This window comes from Phoenix dactylifera, chromosome 2, assembly GCF_051530095.1.
Source record: "Phoenix dactylifera cultivar Ajwa chromosome 2, Ajwa_hap1_PhDact_Kaust_v1.1, whole genome shotgun sequence".
Taxonomy (NCBI): Eukaryota; Viridiplantae; Streptophyta; class Magnoliopsida; order Arecales; family Arecaceae; genus Phoenix; species Phoenix dactylifera.
This window is the reverse complement of record NC_143191.1, coordinates 3,620,391-3,641,932: the sequence shown is the minus strand read 5'-3', so window position 1 is coordinate 3,641,932 and position 21,542 is coordinate 3,620,391. Positions and strand designations below refer to the sequence as shown.

Here is a 21,542-nt window from a genome sequence, read left to right as displayed (position 1 = left end):
AGGGCCTCGAACCGGCCCGGGGCTGTTTTCAACCTGACTGTTGTAAGTTGTAGCATAGTGGAATGTTTGCCCGGAACAGTATAAAAAATAAATTTTTTATATAAATACTTTTTAAAAAAATTTCAACTTACGTAAATATTCTCTTACCTCGTAAAGTACTATTTTAAAATTATTTTTTATTACGATTGTTTATTTTTTTTGCATCTACTTAATAAAAATATTTTAATTATTTTAATTTAAAATTATTAATTTGTTAACGGTATTAAATGATATAGGTATCTGTGTAAAAATAAAGATAAAAAATTAGAATGTATTTATATATGTTCAAATATCAATTTTAGAATGTATTTATATAAAATTTGATATTTAGGAGGGCATTAAAAAAAACAAAAACAAATAAATAAATCCGCCGCTTCCCGCCTTCGGGAGAGAAGCGAAACCAAGCCGGAGAAAGGAAGAATGGATCGGTGGGAGGACGAGATCGATGTCGACGATTCTGATCTCCCCTCTCTCCTCCCCCAACCTCGCCCTTTCCCCTCCTCTTCTTCCTCTAACCCAAGTCTTACCCCCTCCATCCCTTCTCTCCGCCCCTGCTCCCAACTCTCTCGCCCTTCCCAAACCCTCGCCACCAATCCTCCTCCTCCTCCTCCTCGTCTCCAATTCCCACCCCTCGTTGCCGAGGGCCAAGAAGACGAGGCCCCCCCGAGGAGCAAAACCCACGCGCTTCGCCTCATTCCCGGACCCGCCGGTGCCGTTCAGGCCGCCATGCACCGGAAATCCGCCACCACGGCCGCGGCAGCAGTCAGGGAACATGGAAGCTCTTCTTGTTGGGAGGACCAGGACGGGGATGGTTGGATGTTGGATATGGATGAGGAAGATGGGGATTTCAAGCTTAACCCTTGGCTCTGCGCCATGGAATTTCTTGGTGCGTTCAATGTCCACGACTTGTTTCTCTCGCATTGGTGATGATTCCATGTCGATGTTATTTTGATGTAATCCTGTCAGGATCAGGGGCAGGCTGTTCTTTGGTGTCGCCGATCAGTTCGATCGAGACATGGACTGCGGAGCGAGTACCTCAGGTGCAGCTTTAGTTCTTCAAGTATTTTGGCTGTGTTTTGATTCAATTGTATTGACTTACTGTCACATTTTGGTGTACAGGTGGTAGGCATTATCAAATCTTGCACTCCAAATGGGCTTGGTGATCTATTTTTAACTCTGAAGGTAAAAAAGCTTTAGAACTACATGATATCATTGGCTGAGAGTCATGTGAATTAAATTGAATAAGATTACACTGGATTTTAGGACCCAACAGGCACGATTGGTGCTTCAGTCCATCGCAAGGTCCTCACAGAGAGCAACCTTGGCGGTGATATATCTGTTGGATGTGTCCTCATTCTGGAGCAGGTGAAAATTTCTTTCTAGCATGCTATCTTTGCATGGTTCTGAGTTTGTTACAGTTGACAACCTGGCTAGTGACATTTTGTGTATCAACAAGTGACCTTTTAAAAATGTAATACATTCAGGTAGCTGCTTTCTGCCCAGCTCGTGCAATGCGCTATCTCAATGTGACAATGAACAATGTGATGAAGGTGTGTAATGTGAAGAATTGTGTATATTTTAGCTGATGCAATAATCACTCTTGTGAGAATCAAATGCAATCCTTTAATATATATGATGTTAGCTGCTAGAAAATAAGGGATGCCTCTATAAATATTTCTATGACTTGTTGAAGACAATAACTGGCATTGCATCTATGGTTTTACATAACTGATACAATACCTTGCAATTCTTTTGCCACTCTTAACAAATGACAATTCAAGTCAGGTATCTTGGGTTTGAATAGCTTAATAGTTTCTTTAGTGTCGAACAAAGGTGTCTTTACCATACTTTTTTACAGTTAAGCTCCTTAGTGACCTATTGATTATGGTAGTTTAACCTGAGATGCAAACCTTCATTCGTCTTGGCATAAATTTATAATGTGTTATATTGCCATATAGGACAGATTCCTGTCAGTGTATTCTGGTAGTCCGCTATTGTCACTGTTTTAATCTTTGAACTGAAGAAAGAATATCCAGCTGGTCAAAGTTAGTGTACAATCTATAGAGAGGAAGCGGATATCTTTGCCTCCTTAAATAGTTATTATGTATGGTGCATACCTATATTAATAGGCATTTTAAGGGCATTCATAATATTTTAATAAAAATGGTGAGTATAAGAAATATGTGGTATATTTAGTGGAATATGTTATTTTGTTATATTTAGAAGGATATTGTTGCTGGAAATTGGACCCGGGGGCCGCCGCGAAGCCGGGGAAGGAGGAGCTCCGCCGCGGGGAGGGCGGACGGCGATGCGCCGGCCGGCTGCGTCCTCCTGTGCCCTCCTGAGGGGTGTGAGAGAGCGGAGAGGAGAGTGCGTCCTGTCCTGTCCCGTCCTGCAAAAAAGCCGGTGGCCGGGCTCCCCGGCGCCGGCCCTCCGATGCTTAAGTCAGAGGGGGCAAATATGTGGAGAGAGCGAGCCAGAGAGTGAAGAAGATGAAGAGAATATTGTGCTCAATTGTGTCTGTGCTGTTTACTTGTGTTTCGATCCTCCCCTTCTTTCCTCCCAGGCTCCCTTTTATAGAGGAATTTTATGTTGCCCGGGAGGTGACAGGGAGTTTGTCCTCTCTTGTAATAATTGGGCACGATTTGGCCCATTAATGGCGTAGTGGAATATGAGGCCGAATTAGACCGGAACCAGGGAGTTGTCACGGTCGATCGAACCTGTTGGAGTGGTTGAACCGCCGGCCGTGGTAGGCCCGGGGTCCATGGATGGTAAGTGCATTTATTACCGAGTGAACCGGCGGTCAGGGAGAGCCATACGCTTTGATGGTTCAGTGATCCGGAGATCGTCTTGAGCCGTGTTCATTAAATGACTGAGTGCATCGGAGACTTGAGGGGGTCTCATGCATTAATGGCAGGTCGTGCCAAATACCTGCGGAGATCTTATGCCTTGACGGCTTGGAGATAGCGGCAGGTTGTAGTGGAGTTGTCAAGTCTCTCAGGGGGTTAGGCAGGGGTTGAACATCTGGTCAAGGCAATCGGCTCGGTAGGGGTGCCGAGCCGAGCTGGTCGCCCAATGGGGCGCCCTGTGGCGGGGTTGCTTCTAATGCTTCTGGTCGGCGCCCTTTGGTCGAGCGCCTTCTAGCCGAGCGCCTTTATTTCGCGCTCTTTCCTCTCTGGTCAGCGCCCTCTAATCGATTGCTTTTCTGGTCGGCGTCCTCTGGTCGGCTCTTTCTAGCCGAGCACCCCTCTGGTTGGTGCTCTCTGGTCGGCACCCTTTGGCCGAGCGCCTTTCCGGCCGGCGCTTTTTGGCCGCGCGCCTCCGTGGCGGTATGACTTGGAATTTTCCCCCAACACTACCCCCGACTTTCGAGTTCCAGTTGGCTACCAGCTGGAGCGCGGGAAGTAGCTTCAGTTGGGTCGTTACGAATTCCGAAAATTTTAATTTATTGCGCATTTTGGATTATCGGACGCTTCGAGATGCCTTTAATAGGCGGCGTCTCTTCTTTCCCGAAAAGCCTTATTATTGGGACACCTTTTGCGAGGCGTCCTCGCGCCGTGGGCTCATGATGGGGCCGCACGATCCGATGGGGCGCTTCGGCGTTCGAAGCGTTAGCCCTAATTAAATGCGTCGTTTTGTCTTTTGGACCGACACGTGTGGTCATCTCAACGGGGTGCGGCTTTTCTTTTTGCCGATCGGGGCCGTTGGGGAGGTTTATATAAACTCTCCCCTGGCCTTCTGTCCCATTCTTATCGCCTTCTTCCAGCTTTTCTTCCTTCAGCCTTTCACGGTCCGAAGTTCTATTCTCCGGCGTCTTCCCCAGGTCGTCCTTTTTTCTTTCTTAATCCCTTTCTTCCCTTACAATGGGTTCTCTCCCCAGTGAGGTCGAGTCTACCATGAGCGTCCTGGAGGTCGAAATGACCGAAGAGTGGTTTTTCCCTCTTCACGGGTTCCGCTTGGAACCCGCCAAGCGTGGGGATCGGGTAACCGATCCTCCGGTAGGCCGGATTGGAGTGTACCTAGAGTCACTCTGGGCCGGTCTCCGATTTCCTCTTCACGGCTTCGTGAATGAGTTGCTGATGGTATGCCGGCTGGTTCCGGCGCAACTCGCTCCGAATGCCTGGAGGACAGTGATCGGTTTCCTGTCACTATGCTTACTGCACGGGATTCCGACCTCTGTCAACGTTTTCCGGCGGCTTTTTATTTTTAAGTCGAATCCAGGAGACGGTGAGTGGCTGTATATCGCCCTTCGGGCGGGTCGGCCACTTTTTCATGGTGCCCCCTCATCCATTCATGGCTGGAAGGAGAAATTCTTCTTCCTCAGTTCTGCACAGTCCTGGGGGTTTGACCCCAGGTGGGGACCGGCTCAGCTCAAGTCCATCAACAAACCCCCCAGACTTTCTCCACGTGAGCAGGGGATCCTCGACGCCATCCGCAGCCTCGGGGACGGCATCTTACTGAACGGCCTCATATGTGAGGACGCTTTGGTGAACGTGGGCTTGAGCTCGGCACGTCCCCACGGTAAGGATAGTTACAGTGTCTCTTTTTATTTTCTTACTGTTCTAATGTTCTAATCCTGTTCGCCTTTGCAGATATCGCAAAGATGGTGACTAAAAGCGAAGTCCTCTATGCTCGCTTCCAGAAGAGGGCCGCCGAGCTCTCGGGCGAGCCCACCGAGCCGAGAAAGAAACAGAAGGTCTCGGCGACCCCAGTGACCCCGGCGACAGCAGTGGCCGAGGCGGGTCCTTCTCGCCCTGCGCACTCCGAGGTGGGGCCTTCTCGCCCCGCGCACCCCGATGCTGGTCAGAGGGAGGGTGCGGATTCCAGGGGCTCGGGCTCCCGGGGAGCTTCGGTGGTGCTCCCATGCCCGGTGCCCTTGGCACAAATCCCTGGTCGGCAGGATGCTTCAGTTGCCGACCAGGGGAGGAGTTCCGCGGGTCCCGCGCTTGCGCGCCCCGCCTCAGTCGTGCGGCAGTCAGATCGGCCGCTTGTCCGACCCCAGCCCCCTAGCTCCGAGCCGGGGAGCAGTCACGGAGCCTCGGGGTCGGCTCCGCCTAGGCCAGCCGATGCTGGCCTTCCGGGCCCATCAGGCTCGGGGGAGCGAGTGCCTCTTGCACTCACCTGGTCGGTATTCGAGGGCGATTCAGCCCTCGAAAACCCTCGAGTGGCGCGCGAAGTATTTCGGGTCGCGCTGCTCCCGGCCGACCGGGCCACGATACAGTCCATGAGCTACAATGCCTTCATGGACGCTACCCGCTGCAACGCCGTCCGGGTAAGTAAAAATTTCCATCTGTGTAATTTGTAAAAAGTTTACTCGCAGCGCCTTATGTTTTTCTTTTCGTCTCTTTTACAGCACTTGCACGAGACGGAAATGCTGATGCACATAGTCCAAGACTACCGGGAGCGGACCCGGAGGTGCCAGCGCGGTTACGAGGAGGCCCAGGCGAGGTACCTGGCCGCCGAGGCGAGGTACCAGGCCTCCGAGGCCGAACGTCAGGTTCTCCAAGAGAGAATTGGAGCATCCGAGGAAAGAATTCGAGCTCTGACCGCCGAGCTCGATGAAGAGAAGGGCGCGCACATACTAACAAGGTCCGAAGTGCGCGCCGCCAAGGCTCGTTTGGCCGCAGCCGAGCTGGCGTTGGCCTCCCGCGAGCAGGAGGTGGGGAATGCCCGCCTCCGACACTTGGAGCTCGAGCGGGAAATAAAAACCCTCGAGCGGAAGGCCGCATACCACGAGGCTCGGGAGCTCGAGGCTCGGGAGTAAGCCCAGAACGCGGTAAGGCTCTTCCGCGAGTCGGAGGAGTTTCACGACCTCCTAGCAGAGGAGGGCGTGAACGGGCTAATTCAGGGCTTCCGGGACTTCCGCAACCAACTGCGGCGGCTTCTCCCGGATTTCGATGTAAACCTGCTCCAACCGGGAGCAGGGGTCGAGAGGCCGGAGGCGGAGGCAGAAACTCCGGGGGCCGACCAGGGAGGTCCAGCCGAGGCGACCGAAGCCGCCCCCGAAGCCGCCCCTGAGGCTACTCCCATTGCTGCCGAGGCTACTGAAGCCCCGACTGCTGAGCCTACCGCTCCCGATACTGCCGAAGCCGAAGTGGTCGAGCTCGAGCCTTAGTGTAATTTTTGTTATTTTGTAAAGTCGGGATGGCCCCCCATACTTGTAAGGGCCGAACCCGAATTTTTGTACTCAGCCTACGGGCTTTTTGAAATGAATATACTTTTTTGGAAACTCGTCTGTTGTAGTCCAAGTTTCTCTGCTCGGATCCATTTTAGGTTCCGAGGACATGGGCTCTAGGGCCTCAGCTTTACCCGCCACAGGGTTTGGTTTTAGGTTTGGTTAGCCGAGCTCCATTGCTTGGTCCTTCGACCAGTGGTATAGCGACGCTCATGCTTATACCAAGGGGATTTGGGCTCGGAGAATTTTTCCGAGCCTAGTCCAGAATTCAACCAAGCCCTGGGGCGGTCGCTAGGACTTGGATTTTTTAGCGTAGTGAACTTTGAATCCGAGCCTCGGGTTGCCGGAGCGGACCGGATTCTTTTCCAGCGAATGGGTCGAATGCTCGTCAGCTCGTGACGGGGATTCAACAGACTAGGTTTATATCAAGTTTGTTGGTATCGTGAGTGTTTTCACGCCGAGGCGACTAAAATATTCTGCTCGGAGTCCACTCTTTGAGGACGTCGGCAGAGAAATCCAAAACATAATGTAGAAACATTAAATGAATGGGTACCTTGTACCGTGTGCGTCCTTGCGCCGAGGCGACTAAAGATGCTTCCTCTGCTCGGGGTCCGCTCTTTAAGGGCGTCGGCAGAGATCCAAGAATAGATAAGATAATGTAAAAAACATTAAATAAATGGGTATCTTGTACCGTGTGCGTCCTTGCGCCGAGGCGACTGAAGACGCTTCCTCTGCTCGGGGTCTGCTCTTTAAGGACGTCGGCAGAGATCCAAGAATAGATAAGATAATGTAAAAAATTAAATAAATGGGTACCTTGTACCGTGTGCGTCCTTGCGTCGAGGCGACTGAAGACGCTTCCTCTGCTCGGGATCCGCTCCTTAAGGACGTCGGCAGAGATCCAAGAATAGATAAGATAATATAAAAACATTAAATAAATGGGTACCTTGTACCGTGTGCGTCCTTGCGCCGAGGCGACTGAAGACGCTTTCTCTGCTCGGGGTCCGCTCTTTAAGGACGTCGGCAGAGATCCAAGAATAGATAAGATAATGTAAAAACATTAAACAAATGGGTACCTTGTACCGTGTGCGTCCTTGCGCCGAGGCGACTGAAGACGCTTCCTCTGCTCGGGATCCGCTCCTTAAGGACGTCGGCAGAGATCCAAGAATAGATAAGATAATGTAAAAACATTAAATAAATGGGTACCTTGTACCGTGTGCGTCCTTGCGCCGAGGCGACTGAAGACGCTTCCTCTGCTCGGGATCCGCTCCTTAAGGACGTCGGCAGAGAAATCCGGTGAGGGAGAACGAGCCGAGCTCGTTGGTTGAAGCCGGTGGAGAACGAGCTGAGCTCGTCTTGGTCAGTGAAGACCGCATCCCAACGTATCGGGGCATCCCGAAGAATCGGGGCATCTCGACGTCTCGAGGCATCCCGGCCTAGGTCGGGGTAGGAGAACGAGCCGAGCTCGTTGGTCGATGGAGCACGAGCCGAGCTCGTCGGTGGAAGTCGATGGAGGACGAGCCGAGCTCGTCGGTCACTTAAGACCGTATCTCGACGTCTCGAGCCATCCCGACGGATCGGGGCATCCCGACGTCTCGGGGCATCCTGACCGTGGTCAGGGTAAGAGAACGAGCCGAGCTCGTTGGCCGATGGAGCACGAGCCGAGCTCGTCGGTGGAAGTCGATGGAGGATGAACCGAGCTCGTCGGTCACTTAAGACCGTATCTCGACGTCTCGAGCCATCCCGACGGATCGGGGCATCCCGACGGATCGGGGCATCCTGACCGTGGTCAGGGTAGGAGAACGAGCCGAGCTCGTTGGCCGATGGAGCACGAGCCGAGCTCGTCGGTGGAAGTCGATGGAGGACGAGCCGAGCTCGTCGGTCACTTAAGACCGTATCTTGACGTCTCGAGCCATCCCGACGGATCGGGGCATCCCGACGTCTCGGGGCATCCTGACCGTGGTCAGGGTAGGAGAATGAGCCGAGCTCGTTGGCCGATGGAGCACGAGCCGAGCTCGTCGGTGGAAGTCGATGGAGGACGAGCCGAGCTCGTCGGTCACTTAAGACCGTTTCTCGACGTCTCGAGCCATCCCGACGGATCGGGGCATCCTGACCGTGGTCAGGGTAGGAGAACGAGCCGAGCTCGTTGGCCGATGGAGCACGAGCCGAGCTCGTCGGTGGAAGTCGATGGAGGACGAGCCGAGCTCGTCGGTCACTTAAGACCGTATCTCGACGTCTCGAGCCATCCCGACGGATCGGGGCATCCCGACGTCTCGGGGCATCCTGACCGTGGTCAGGGTAGGAGAACGAGCCGAGCTCGTTGGCCGATGGAGTACGTATCACGAACTCACGAACATCTTCAGGGAATCCTTGTAAGTCCCCCATCATCTCGAGATATCGGGGTATCCCAACCGTGGTCAGGGGAGGAGAAATAAACCTGGGATCATGAGATAACCAGGAAAATCGGTGAGCTTGAAATGAGTATGCAGACCATAAGTTTATTATGAAATGAAATTCATAGAATGAAATTCAATAGTTGAATAATGAGGGACCCCTTGGGGTTCTACTGGTGGTACACGCGGAGATTTTCAGAACTCCAGCTCCGCGGAATGGGAGTCCCATCTAGAGACTCCAATTTATAAGTTCCGGGTCGGCGGATGCGCGTGACTCGGTATGGTCCTTCCCAGTTCGGGGCCAGCTTCCCTTGCTCAGTTGGTCGGGAGGCTTCAGCTTTTCTGAGGACAAGGTCCCCTGGTCTGAAAGATTTGACTTTGACCCTGGCGTTGTAGTACTGAGCTGTCCTTTGCTGATACCTCGCCATACGAACTCGGGCGGCCTCCCTTGTTTCCTCGACTAAGTCAAGGTTACTTCTGAGCTGCAAAGAGTTGGAGCTGGCGTCGTGATGCTCGACTCTTGGAGAAGGAATCCCAATCTCCAGTGGGATGACAGCCTCCGTCCCGTATGTCAGGTTGAAGGGAGTCTCGCCGGTGGGGACGCAGAACGTGGTCCGGTAAGCCCACAGGACATTGTATAGGTCTTCGACCCATTGTCCTTTGGATTTGTCGAGCCTGGCTTTGAGACCCTGCAAAATAGTACGGTTTGTTACCTCGGTTTCTCCGTTCGTCTGAGGGTGCGCGACCGAGGTGAAGCGGTGGTCAATGCCAAGCTCGGAGCAGAATTCTCTGAAGTGAATGTTGTCAAACTGGCGACCGTTGTCAGAGATGAGGATGCGGGGAAGCCCGAATCTGCAGATTATGGACTTCCAGACGAAATTCCGCATCTTCTGCTCGGTGATCCGGGCGAGGGGCTCAGCTTCCACCCACTTTGTGAAATAGTCGATGGAGACGACCAGGAACTTCCTTTGCCCGGTGGCCAGTGAAAGTGGCCCTAGAATGTCAATTCCCCACTGGGCAAAAGGCCAAGGAAAACTGATTGAAGTCAAGGGAGCCGAAGGTCGGCGTTGAACATTGGCGTTTCTCTGGCACCGGTCACATCTTTGGACGAAGTTCATAGCGTCCTTCTGGAGTGTCGGCCAATAATATCCTTGGCGTAAAATTTTGTGGGCCAGTGCTCGCCCTCCCAGATGATTTCCACAAATTCCTTCATGGACTTCGCGCATGGCGTAATCAGCCTCCGTTGGGCGGAGGCATCTGAGGAGGGGAGATGTGAAAGATCTCCGATAGAGCCTTCCCTCATATAATATGTATCGGGTGGCGGAGCGCTTGATTCGGCGAGCCTCTCGTTCATCGGTGGGGAGGACTTCGTCTTGCAGGTAGCTGGTGAGTTCATCCATCCAGCTTGGCTCGAACTCAGTGCAGAGGGTCTGCTCAGGCTCGTCTGTACTGGGCTTTTGGAGATACTCCAGTACTACCATTTTGGGAAGCTCGCTCATGCGAGAGGACGCCAGCTTTGATAGCTGGTCGGCCCTGAGATTCTCCGACCTGGTAACATGTTGAATGTGAAAAGAATCTAGGGTCGAGGTGAGATCCCGTACCTTCTGAAGATACTTCTGCATGGTCGGATCTCTGGCTTCAAAGTCGCCCATAATTTGGTTGACGACGAGCTGAGAATCACTGAAGGCCTTTAAGTCCTTCACTCCTAGCTCTTTGGTTAGCTTGAGCCCGGCGACAAGCGCTTCGTACTCCGCCATATTATTGGAAGCGGGAAACTCGAGGCGCAAGGCTTGTTCGGCGACCACCCCCTCCGGGCTGGTGAGGATAAGTCCCGCTCCACTACCCCCCGAGTTTGAAGAGCCATCGACATGCAGAGTCCATGTCAAACTCGGGGTCGGCTCCGTTGGTGGCTCAGGCTCGGGCTCGGCCTCGTCCGGTACGATGCACTCGACTATAAAGTCTGCGAGCGCTTGTGCTTTGATCGCCGGTCTGGATCGGTACTCGAGGTCGAATTCCCCGAGCTCGATGGCCCATTTAGTGATTCGGCCCGCACGGTCTGATCTCTGCAAGATCTGCTTGACCGGCTGATCGGTCAGTACGGCCACTGTGTGGGCTTGGAAGTAGGGTCGGAGCCTTCGAGCTGAGATGACCAGAGCATAGACAGTCTTCTCCAGCTTGGAGTATCGGGTCTCGGCGTCCCTCAAGACCCGGCTGGTGTAATATACTGGCTTTTGGAGTTTACCCTCCTCTCGGACCAAGACCGAGCTTACTGCTACAGGGGAGACAGCTAGATATAGATAAAGAAGCTCTCCCTGTTGAGGCTTTGTGAGCAGGGGAGGGGAAGCCAGTAGATGCTTGAGCTCCTCAAAAGATTGCTGGCACTCGTCCGACCACAAAAAGTTCTTCGGCTTCTTGAGGGCTGCAAAGAATGGAAGGCAGCGCTCGGCCGAGCGGGAGATGAATCTCCCGAGGGCTGCGACTCGGCCTGTGAGCCGTTGTACCTCCTTGACCGTCCTGGGAGGCGCCATCTCTTGGAGGGCTCGGATCTTCTCTGGATTGGCCTCAATTCCTCGTTGTGTAATGATGAAGCCGAGGAATTTGCCGGAGGTAACCCCGAATGCACATTTAGCTGGATTGAGCTTCATCTGGTACTTTCGGAGTGTGGAGAATGCTTCATTGAGGTCGGCTATGTGGTCTTGCGCCACCTTGCTTTTCACCAGCATGTCATCCACGTAGACCTCCATGTTTCGGCCTATTTGGTCTTTGAAGATTCGGCTGACCAGCCTTTGATAAGTTGTCCCGGCATTTTTCAAGCCGAATGGCATTACCTTGTAGCAGTAGGTTCCCCCGTCGGTGATGAAGGCTGTCTTTTCCTCATCTTCTGGTGCCATGCGGATCTGGTTGTATCCGGAAAAGGCGTCCATGAATGCCAGCAGCTCGTGACCCGAGGTGGAGTCCACGAGCTGGTCGATGCTGGGGAGTGGAAAGCTGTCCTTTGGGCAGGCTTTATTCAGGTCGGTGTAGTCCACGCACATACGCCACTTCCCGCTGGCTTTCTTGACGAGGACCACGTTGGCGAGCCATTCCGGGTAGGATATCTCCCGGATGAAGCCGGCTTCAAGGAGCTTGCCGACCTCCTCGGCTGCTGCTCGTTGTCGTTCAGGGGCGGTGCCTCGCTTCTTTTGTCGCACGGGCTTGTAGGTCGGCTTCACCTGAAGCCGGTGGACCGTGACCTCCGGATCTATCCCCGGCATGTCTGCAGGCGACCATGCGAAGACATCCATATTGTCCCGTAGGAAGTTGACGAGGCGACTCCTCTCGTGTTCGCCAAGGCCAGAGCCGACCTGCACGGTTAGCTCGGGAAAGTTCTCTCGTAAGGAAACTTGAATTAACAACTCACCAGGCTCTACCTGCTCTTTCTGGGGGTTGACCCGTGCCTCCATAACTTCAGTTGAGGGCTGGTCAGTTGATGGGGCAGGTACCTCGGCTGGTCGTCTTGCCTCGTGGGTCGCTAGGTAGCATCGCCTTGCCACCATTTGGTCCCCTCGAACTTCACCGATTCCCTGGCTGGTGGGGAATCGCATCAGCAGGTGGTGAGTCGAGACCACTGCTCGGAGGGCGTTGAGTCCTGGCCTTCCGAGGATGGCGTTGTAAACCGAGGGCAGGCGTATTACAAGGAAGCTCATACCCACGGTACTTTCACGAGGGGCGAGCCCGGCTGTGACCAGAAGGTCGATCTCGCCCTCTACTGGGACTGAATCCCCAGTGAATCCAACCAACGGAGCATTCATCCTCCGTAGTTGCTCTTTTGTCATCCCCATTTTACAATAAGCACCAAAATACAAAACATTCGCCGAGCTTCCATTATCAACCAGGATGCGTTTTACATCGAATTTATTTATGATCATGGAGATGACCACGGCATCATCGTGGAGAGTTTCGACTCCCTCTAGATCATCATCTGAGAAGGAGACGGCTTCAGAGGTGCGCGGGCGCTTCGAGGAGGCTTCTTCCCCTGAGGCCTCCCCAGCCGAGGTCCCGCCTCGGATAGTGTTGATGACGCCGACGATGGGCCTGTTGGCATTTGAACCTTCAGGCTGTGCTGCTCCTTCGGCGGGCTTCTTCCCTTCACGCCGGCCTTGCACAAACCGATCGAGCACCCCTCGGCGGATGAGTGCTTCGATCTCATTTCGGAGCTGGTAACACTCCTCGGTATCATGGCCGTGATCCCGGTGGAAACGGCAATACTTCCGGAGATCACGCCGGATTCTGGTGTCTGGCTTCGGAGATGGGAGCCGGATGCAATCCCGACTCTCAATCTCCATGAGGATTTCAGCCCGAGGAGCGTTAAGGGGTGTGTATTTTTCATACCTCTCCTCGGGTGCACGGGCCCGTAGTGGGAACCTTGGGCGGAGTGGTGACCTCTGCTGTGGCGGTCCCCTCAGTCGGGGTGGACTCTTCGGGCGGGGCGGATTCTTAGCTTGTCGCGGAGACGGGCTTCTGGGCTGGCCGCGCTCCTCGCGGCGTCTCTTCTTGGGGTTCTGCTCGGTCCCGCCCCGCCTAACTGCCACGGCCTCTTCCGCCTTGGCGTACTTCCGCGCCCGAGCGAACATTTCGGTGAGGTCCGCGGGGAAACTCTTCTCGATTGAGAAGAGGAACCTGTAAGACCGGGATCCAGTCTTTAGCGCTGACATGGCGATTGACTGGTCAAGCTCCCGGACCTCCCATGTTGCGGCGGTGAACCGATCCAAATACTCTTTAAAGGACTCTCCCTCCTTCTGCTTAATGTCCAGGAGGGAGTCTGACGTCCGTCGCTGGGGCTGGCTGGCGGCGAAGTTGCCGGCAAATTGTCTGCCGAGCTGCTCAAAGGATGAGACAGTACTCGGCTTCAGCCCGGCAAACCACAGCCGGGCTGGTCCTCGGAGTGTCGCCGGAAAAGCTTTGCACATCATGGCCTCCGAGGCTCCTTGTAGGGCCATTAAGACCCGGTAACTCTCCAGGTGGTCAAGGGGATCAGCCTTGCCATTGTAGGGCTCCACCTGGGGCATCTTGAACCGTAGCGGAACCGGTTCATCTTCGATCTCCGGGGAGAAGGGTGACTTCGTAGTGAACTCGAAGTCGCCGTCACGTTCTGATTTTCTCCCGTGGAGTGCCTGGATTTGGCGCTCCAGCTTCTCGACCTTCTTGTCGAGTTCGTCATTCTGGAAGATCGCTGCAGCGGTTCGTTCGAGCGCAGGTTGCCCTGGAACCGACTCAGCTTCTGAAGGCTGTGGCCAGCCTCCGTAGCCCCTGGCCGGGTGCTCTCTCCAGAGGGAGGCCTGGACTTGGGAGTCCTGACCTCGAAGGGGAAGTCCGCTTGTAGGGGGCTCCGGTTGAACTCGAGCCGGAGGAGGCGGTGCCGTTGGGATGCCCCTGGGCTGCAGGCTTTGGACAGCGGTAGCCAGGGCCTGTACCTGTTGCACCAGGGCATCAAACTGCTCCGGCCGAACTTGATGAACTGGCTCAGCCGGAGGTGGTGAGTTTCGGACGGAATGCTTAGGGCTGGGTGGAGGACGTCGAGAGGCGTTGGAAGCCCCTTTGCTTCTTAGCTTCGTGGCAGCGAACTCGGTCCCTTCCTCTAGCGCCAACTGTTGCTGGAAATTGGACCCGGGGGCCGCCGCGAAGCCGGGGAAGGAGGAGCTCCGCCGCGGGGAGGGCGGACGGCGGTGCGCCGGCCGGCTGCGTCCTCCTGTGCCCTCCTGGGGGGTGTGAGAGAGCGGAGAGGAGAGTGCGTCCTGTCCTGTCCCGTCCTGCAAAAAAGCCGGTGGCCGGGCTCCCCGGCGCCGGCCCTCCGATGCTTAAGTCAGAGGGGGCAAATATGTGGAGAGAGCGAGCCAGAGAGTGAAGAAGATGAAGAGAATATTGTGCTCAATTGTGTCTGTGCTGTTTACTTGTGTTTCGATCCTCCCCTTCTTTCCTCCCAGGCTCCCTTTTATAGAGGGATTTTATGTTGCCCGGGAGGTGACAGGGAGTTTGTCCTCTCTTGTAATAATTGGGCACGATTTGGCCCATTAATGGCGTAGTGGAATATAAGGCCGAATCAGACCGGAACCAGGGAGTTGTCACGGTCGATCGGACCTGTTGGAGTGGTTGAACCGCCGGCCGTGGTAGGCCCGGGGTCCATGGATGGTAAGTGCATTTATTACCGAGTGAACCGGCGGTCAGGGAGAGCCATACGCTTTGATGGTTCAGTGATCCGGAGATCGTCTTGAGCCGTGTTCATTAAATGACTGAGTGCATCGGAGACTTGAGGGGGTCTCATGCATTAATGGCAGGTCGTGCCAAATACCTGTGGAGATCTTATGCCTTGACGGCTTGGAGATAGCGGCAGGTTGTAGTGGAGTTGTCAAGTCTCTCAGGGGGTTAGGCAGGGGTTGAACATCTGGTCAAGGCAATCGGCTCGGCAGGGGTGCCGAGCCGAGCTGGTCGCCCAATGGGGCGCCCTGTGGCGGGGTTGCTTCTAATGCTTCTGGTCGGCGCCCTTTGGTCGAGCGCCTTCTAGCCGAGCGCCTTTATTTCGCGCTCTTTCCTCTCTGGTCAGCACCCTCTAATCGAGCGCTTTTCTGGTCGGCTCTTTCTAGCCGAGCACCCCTCTGGTTGGTGCTCTCTGGTCGGCACCCTTTGGCCGAGCGCCTTTGCGGCCGGCGCTTTTTGGCCGCGCGCCTCCGTGGCGGTATGACTTGGGGTTTTCCCCCAACAGATACTATTTGGTAGTTTTAGTGAGCTATAATGCATTTGAGATAACATTAGGATTTCTAGAACAAGGGAATGTAAAATGATATAGAACAACAACTTTGATGAGTTGACACTCTGTAAAAGATAAAAAAGACCAATATGTTGAGAGTAAATGAAATACCATTGAAACATTGTAAACCGTTAATTGGCATGGTCAAAAGTTGTACTAACTGTCAAAAATCCAACTGTTAAGGCATTAGGAACAAGTTGGTATGCCTGGAAATTATTGGCTATTCAACACGCATATGTAACCAAATTGGTTTTATGCAGAGAAATTTATCTTGAGGTTTTCTTTGTTGCTTAGGAAAACTATGTAAACATTAAGCAAGGCAAAATTTCTGTATGGCTCATTGATTTGGACACTGCATATTGTGTTGCATATTGAGCAGCAACCTGATGGGTGATATGGCCATTTAATAGGTTATCTTCACCATGTTTTGGAATTTATTGTGCAGTTAAAACTGTTACATGTACCTCTTGTGCTATGAGTTTGTTTTTAATGGGGATATGCCTAAAACAAGGTTGATGTTAAATCATTATCTCCCACACTTATCATAGAGGAATTAATGGCCATTATGTAGGAAGTCATATGATTTTTGACTTTTTGTTGTTTTCCAATGATTTCATGTGATTAGATGAGGACATATGTGATTGTTATATCAAAATTATAGACTTTCTTAATTAAGTTCCCAAAATTAACCGGATCTGGAATGCAGTGATAGACTGATAGCGGAAATGCCACCAAAGATGAAGTCCTTGATGTTTAAGCGATGCACAAAGTAATTGTTATCTTTATATGGGAAGCTACTAGCTGATGAATAAAGGTATAAACAAAGATATGCTCTATAGAATTATGGCAGGGTTTATGCATTTGAATCCTGCTTCTAAAGTACGGTGTGTCACTGCTTGCTAGTTTGAATTCAGAGAACTGTCTTACAGCATCAGGTCCAAAACATTGTTCTATTTTCTTTTCTTTGACTTCAAAAATGGACACTTGTATCCTTTTTTTCCTTTTTTGCCTTTTTCAATGCTTTATCAGAGAGGGTGGAAAGCACATAATGTACATAAGGGAAGGAAAGTTGCTGAATGGATGTGTTAAAAGTATGTTGATGAGAACGTAGAGGATAAGATGTTGATAAGTGATCAAGTTGATATGGTATCAGAAAGAGTACAGGGTGCTTTGGTTTGAAGAGAAGCTGGCTTTTATGAAAAAGGATCACAAAAGAGGAACAAGGTTCCTGATATAACCTAGAATGAAGTTAAAAGCTTTTGCTTTGAGCCCTTGACTAGGAAATAGCAGGACAAAATAAGGGCAGAACAGCAGGACATAGTAAGCAGATAGGATTAGGATTTTTTTGGTTATGGCGTGGTTTTTAATTGACATCTGCAAGGTCAAAGTGCTTTATAATTTCTTTGATGTAAGGAAGTACATGTTTTCAGCTTACTGATTGGATGGAATTGACTGAGATCTTTATCCAAATTTTGCTGCAACTTGCCTGAATGGTGTGAGGGAGGGAAAAAGACTTACTTTATATAGTTTGTCTTTAAACACAGTCAGGGGAGGAGCTACCTTATGCCGGGTGGTTGGGGGAGCCATTTGAGGTATTAAGTTGTGGGTGTTGTGGCCCCACCAGTTCCCACTACTTAGTCCCCTATAGGACCAAATAAATCTCAATGGTGCCCCCTCTTACTCTCAGCCATGTTTCCCACTCCCATCCATTTAATGCCTACTAGTGATGGTCAAATTTGTCCTTGAAGTTTAAATAGAGATGGCTTTCCCACAAACACCAATCCACTTAGAAATTAGAACCATCTGATGTTGAGTTAATATGAGATTGCAAATCATAGGAACGTGGAAATGGGGTACGGCAATACTTTGTATTAAATATTTACTAAGTCTGCCACTAAACCAAATTTTTCAAGGATTAGATGAGAATTGTTTCCTTTTGTAGAGATTTTCGTCTAATCTTAAGGAGTTCCTATCATATTATAACAACAAATTCCTCCAAATAAAGAAAGATGACCTCCAACCAAATCATGGAAAAATGGACTTACAAACATATCTCCCTATCATGACCTTGATGAATGATGGCCGAAACTTAATTTCTCTTCCTCTATATCTTGGGTCTTCCATTCACACTAGTCGAACTAGATGGCTACTAAATGCTTGAAGACTAAAGTTCCAAAAATCTTTACCAAAGTTTACCAGCAATCAAGGTTTGTCATACTGGTTGGTACTGGTGTGTACTAACTATGCCGATACATGGTATGGAGGGTGTATCGGCACTTGGTACGCTGAACTAGCCCTCGTACTAGATGTACTGACATTGTAATAGAATGGTAGCGGTATGGGGTCTGGTATCGAGATGGCATACGTTGCCAGTCATGCTTGGTTGTTGTTTAAGCCGATGCATGTTTGCTTTCAATTGAGATCTCATTTTCATTCTTTTCTAATCACAACTTTTATAAATTTCAAATCTTAATATGAATATTTATAATTGTTTAGATATATTAGAAGATATCTTTATATCCAGACAGATACCAACAATATAGTTGTTTTTTATTAATTATTTTTTATAATTTTTAATAATCTAATGCATGATGACATCAAAATATTCGAGAATACCTGGCCTCCCTTACATAGAAATCTTTGCTCCGCCTTTGAACACAATCTTCATAATGGTACACCAAGTATTGAAGTGGTACACTTTGTACTGTATCAGCACATAGTACACCTCTTGGTACAAGCATAGTAAGAACAAGGTGAGGTATCATGTGTCAGTATGCACCTGTACTAAGGGGTGTATTGGTGCCATGCTACTAGTGCTTTACCAATATGATATGGTATGGTATGGTTGGTATAGACTTATGGTATACATTTGAACTAGATGATATTTTGATAGAGAAATATTAGCTTTGTTTGCTTGCTAGCATTATTGAGATTTCATTGAGAAAATTGCAATATTGATATAAACATTTCCCCAATTAATTTCTATTTATAAAATTTCTTCTTGTTTAATATGTGAATTCTTGCTTGTCAATCAGCAAATTTACATATTTTAGTGATTATCCAGTCCTATGTCAATATAAAAGACCACCAAATAGAGTTGGTTTTGGAGTGCTTACTATAGAATTAGGTAACTATAATTTCTTGAGAGTTGGATTGCATTAATTAAAAAGTGCACCCTTGTGCACGAGGCTCCCGCCATTGCTGGGTCTGGGGAGGGTCAGATGTATGTAGCGTTATCTCTACGTGAGGAGAAGCTGTTTTCATATTTCGAACCCGTGACTTTCAGGTCACAATGAAGCAATCTTATAATTATGCCAAGGCTTACCCTCTCTGATGGCATTACTTCTGAAGTATTATAAACTGATAAAGCCCATGGACTATGAGAAGACATATTGAAGAAGAAAGATTTCAAGTAATGTTTTTCTAGAAAGTTGCTAGACAAGCTTTGAGATGAATATTAGTTATATGCCTTGGTTTGGGGATCGAAGCGGAGTGCACGTAACTTGATTATAACCTTGCGCTTTTTGTGGTTGACTGAAACATGTTCCAGCGATATAACTCTTTGTAGAGTGCTTAGCACATTAAGAAGATAGGAGAGATGAAACTTCGACAATTTGTGAGTTATTTATTTAATACCAGTCCACCCTTAGCCTAAGTTAATTGACAATGATGTATTCAGTATAAAAGCAGATGCTTTATAAAATGGGTATCTATTGCTTTTTACATAAGGTATATCACATTACCTGCCAAGTGGCCTTGTAAGCTTCAAAGTGTGCTCCCTCTCTTGCATAGTCTTGGCCAGGAACCTGACAACAATTTTTTGAGTGTGATTTTTAAGTTGGTAGCTGCTCAAAAAATCTGCCCAATACTTACATGGAACCTTCTCGATTTAGAATGTGCTCTATAGCTGAATCCATATTTGATGGTAAAAGGCTTGGATGATGATAAACATGACATTTGACTTCTAGTTCTCCTTTTTTCTTGCCCTACAATTTCTGTACTTTCCTCCTGCTAATCCCAGTTAACAAAATTGTGTGGTCATTTTATTCCTTTGGGTTGTGATGCCTAGAGAGTATTATGCATCCATTACAATTTATCCTTTCAAATCTTACTTTGGTATCAAATGCGTAACAGAGCACTTTTTTCTTTTGCTTGCAAAATAAAAATGTGATGAAGTTTTTTCATGAACAGCTTATCAATAAGGACTGTGGCCCCCCTCATAAACAAATGGTGCCTTCAATTACAGCTAGACTTCACCCCTCTGATCAGGGTTCTGCTGGTTTTTCCTTTCTCTTTTTTTTCCTTAATGTTTCCTTTTGTTTGCTGATCTTTGATTTATCAATGATATTCTGACTGTCTATTTTTCTACGGGCTGGTGGAAACTGAAATAGAACTCTCATGGAGGCACAGGATTGAAAGCTCTGCTGATGAGGAAGTAAGAAGAGATTTGAATTGTGAAAAGATTTTGAATAGTCGAAAGCCAGGTACTGCTGAAAACTTGCCATGTAGCACTAGTGCTATAGCTGCCACCACAAATGTATCTACCAGACCTGGCTTTTGCCTTGGAACAAGCATGGAAATTGGGCTGGGGACAGCAGCAGGAAAGCCATCACTTAGGGAGGGAGCGGAAAATACTGCTGCCAAGGAAGCGAGAGGAAACTTAAACTGTGGAATGATGATGGATGGTAGAATGACAGGTCTTGCTCGAAACATGCCATGCGGCATTAGTGCTGCAGCAACCCCGGCAATTATACCTGCCAAGCCTGACCCTAAAACAAATGGATCGAAAAACCTGATTTCAAGAGTTTCAGTTGCAGAGTGGACTGATGAACAACTGCTAGAGTTATTTGCTGATTATCAAGATGATGCGTAATTACTTCATCCCTGTATTTGACACATGCGAGGTAAAGAGCACTCCATTTTATCACAGCATCTTTTTTTTTTTTCATGTGGAGCTTCAGTCTTATTTAATAATGCTTACATTCATTTATTGGACCTATATGATTGATGGCTGTTTTCCCTGCTTATGGTGATAATGCTCTCTCTTTTCTTATTAGCAGCGGAGAATTGTGCCTTTTGAAGCTAATTGCTGTGCAGCCCTTGCAGATGCTTCGTAACCTAGGTTCTGTGGATCACGAACTGCTATTCAAAGCATGGCTGCTAAATGTTCTATTCCCGTGATTGAGGGCTTACTGACATGTTCATTTCATGTTTAGCTTTTGGGTCTCCTTATTTCCTCCCATCTACTGCAAAGGGACAAAAGAAAAATTTTGCTATCAATAAATGGATTCTTTTTTTTTTGAGCAAAATCAACCAATGAAATTTTTACTGTATAACACAGCTTGGAAAGAATCAGAGGACTTATCCAACCTTAACATGATTTAAATGCTGATTTACATAAAAAATATTTGCCAGCACGTGTCCCTTATTCATTGGCATGCATGAATCATCTTTATTTTGAGACAAAATTAGGCAGATGCTCAGGTCTTTTTGGAATGCAGAAATCATCTTCATTCTCTAGTCTCTTTTGAATCTCTATGGTCTATCACTCGGTTATGTAGCTCAACGGTTTCCAAGTTTGGTCCGTCCCATTCAAGGTATGGGCTTTCATTTGATGGTTCGTCAATCATGCATGACAATGTTGTATGCAAGGATAGAGACTAGTATTGGCTCCCATCTTGTTCACGTTCTGGCCTACCCAAAACCTCTTGCCAAGGGCCAATATGAAAATATTTCTTTCGCAAGGTTCCAGGTGTGGCTTCCATCTGCAAGGGCCGATATCCTGGCCCAACTTGTTGTCAGTTGCAGTGACTGGCCCACATCAAATAACTAGGATCTGCTGCTGGACTGAGCCATATGCAATTAAATTGGTTCGAAAATTCGTATCATATCAAATAATTTTCTCAAAAAAATAAAATTTTGGTATACAAATGCTAATAGGATATTAGTAATATCCCTTTTTTAAGATAAATATATGCCGATGACCAAACAACTATTACTTGTTTTTAAACAAGTGGTGTATGTAAACTTTGTGGGTGAAATAGAACTGTCCTCAATGTTTTATTAACTAGAATTAAATATCCTCCAACTTCTTTTAATTGTTGTTATAAAGCAAATCAATGAGTGTACAAGAAATCATGGAGCAGACACATCC

The 21,542-nt window shown here is 49.4% G+C and overlaps 1 protein-coding gene across 6 annotated transcripts; it reads left to right on the top strand.

Moving 5' to 3' along the window:
• Positions 1 to 127: 127 nt before the first annotated feature.
• Positions 128 to 20,705, top strand: LOC103722211 (nuclear localized protein). Of its 6 annotated transcripts, none has more exons than XM_088715011.2 (8): positions 128 to 925; positions 1,006 to 1,079; positions 1,159 to 1,221; positions 1,303 to 1,404; positions 1,524 to 1,589; positions 19,580 to 19,658; positions 19,780 to 20,292; positions 20,449 to 20,705. In XM_088715011.2, the coding sequence occupies exons 1-7, from the start codon at positions 460 to 462 to the stop codon at positions 20,259 to 20,261; spliced, it is 1,332 nt and encodes a 443-aa protein (XP_088571137.2). In that variant the 5' UTR covers positions 128 to 459; the 3' UTR covers positions 20,262 to 20,292; positions 20,449 to 20,705. The 6 variants fall into 6 exon arrangements, with proteins under 6 accessions (XP_088571137.2, XP_088571138.2, XP_089784793.1 ...); XM_088715012.2 differs by having other exon boundaries at positions 129 to 925; positions 1,012 to 1,079; XM_089928667.1 differs by having other exon boundaries at positions 129 to 925; positions 19,580 to 19,667; positions 20,486 to 20,705.
• Positions 20,706 to 21,542: the final 837 nt, after the last annotated feature.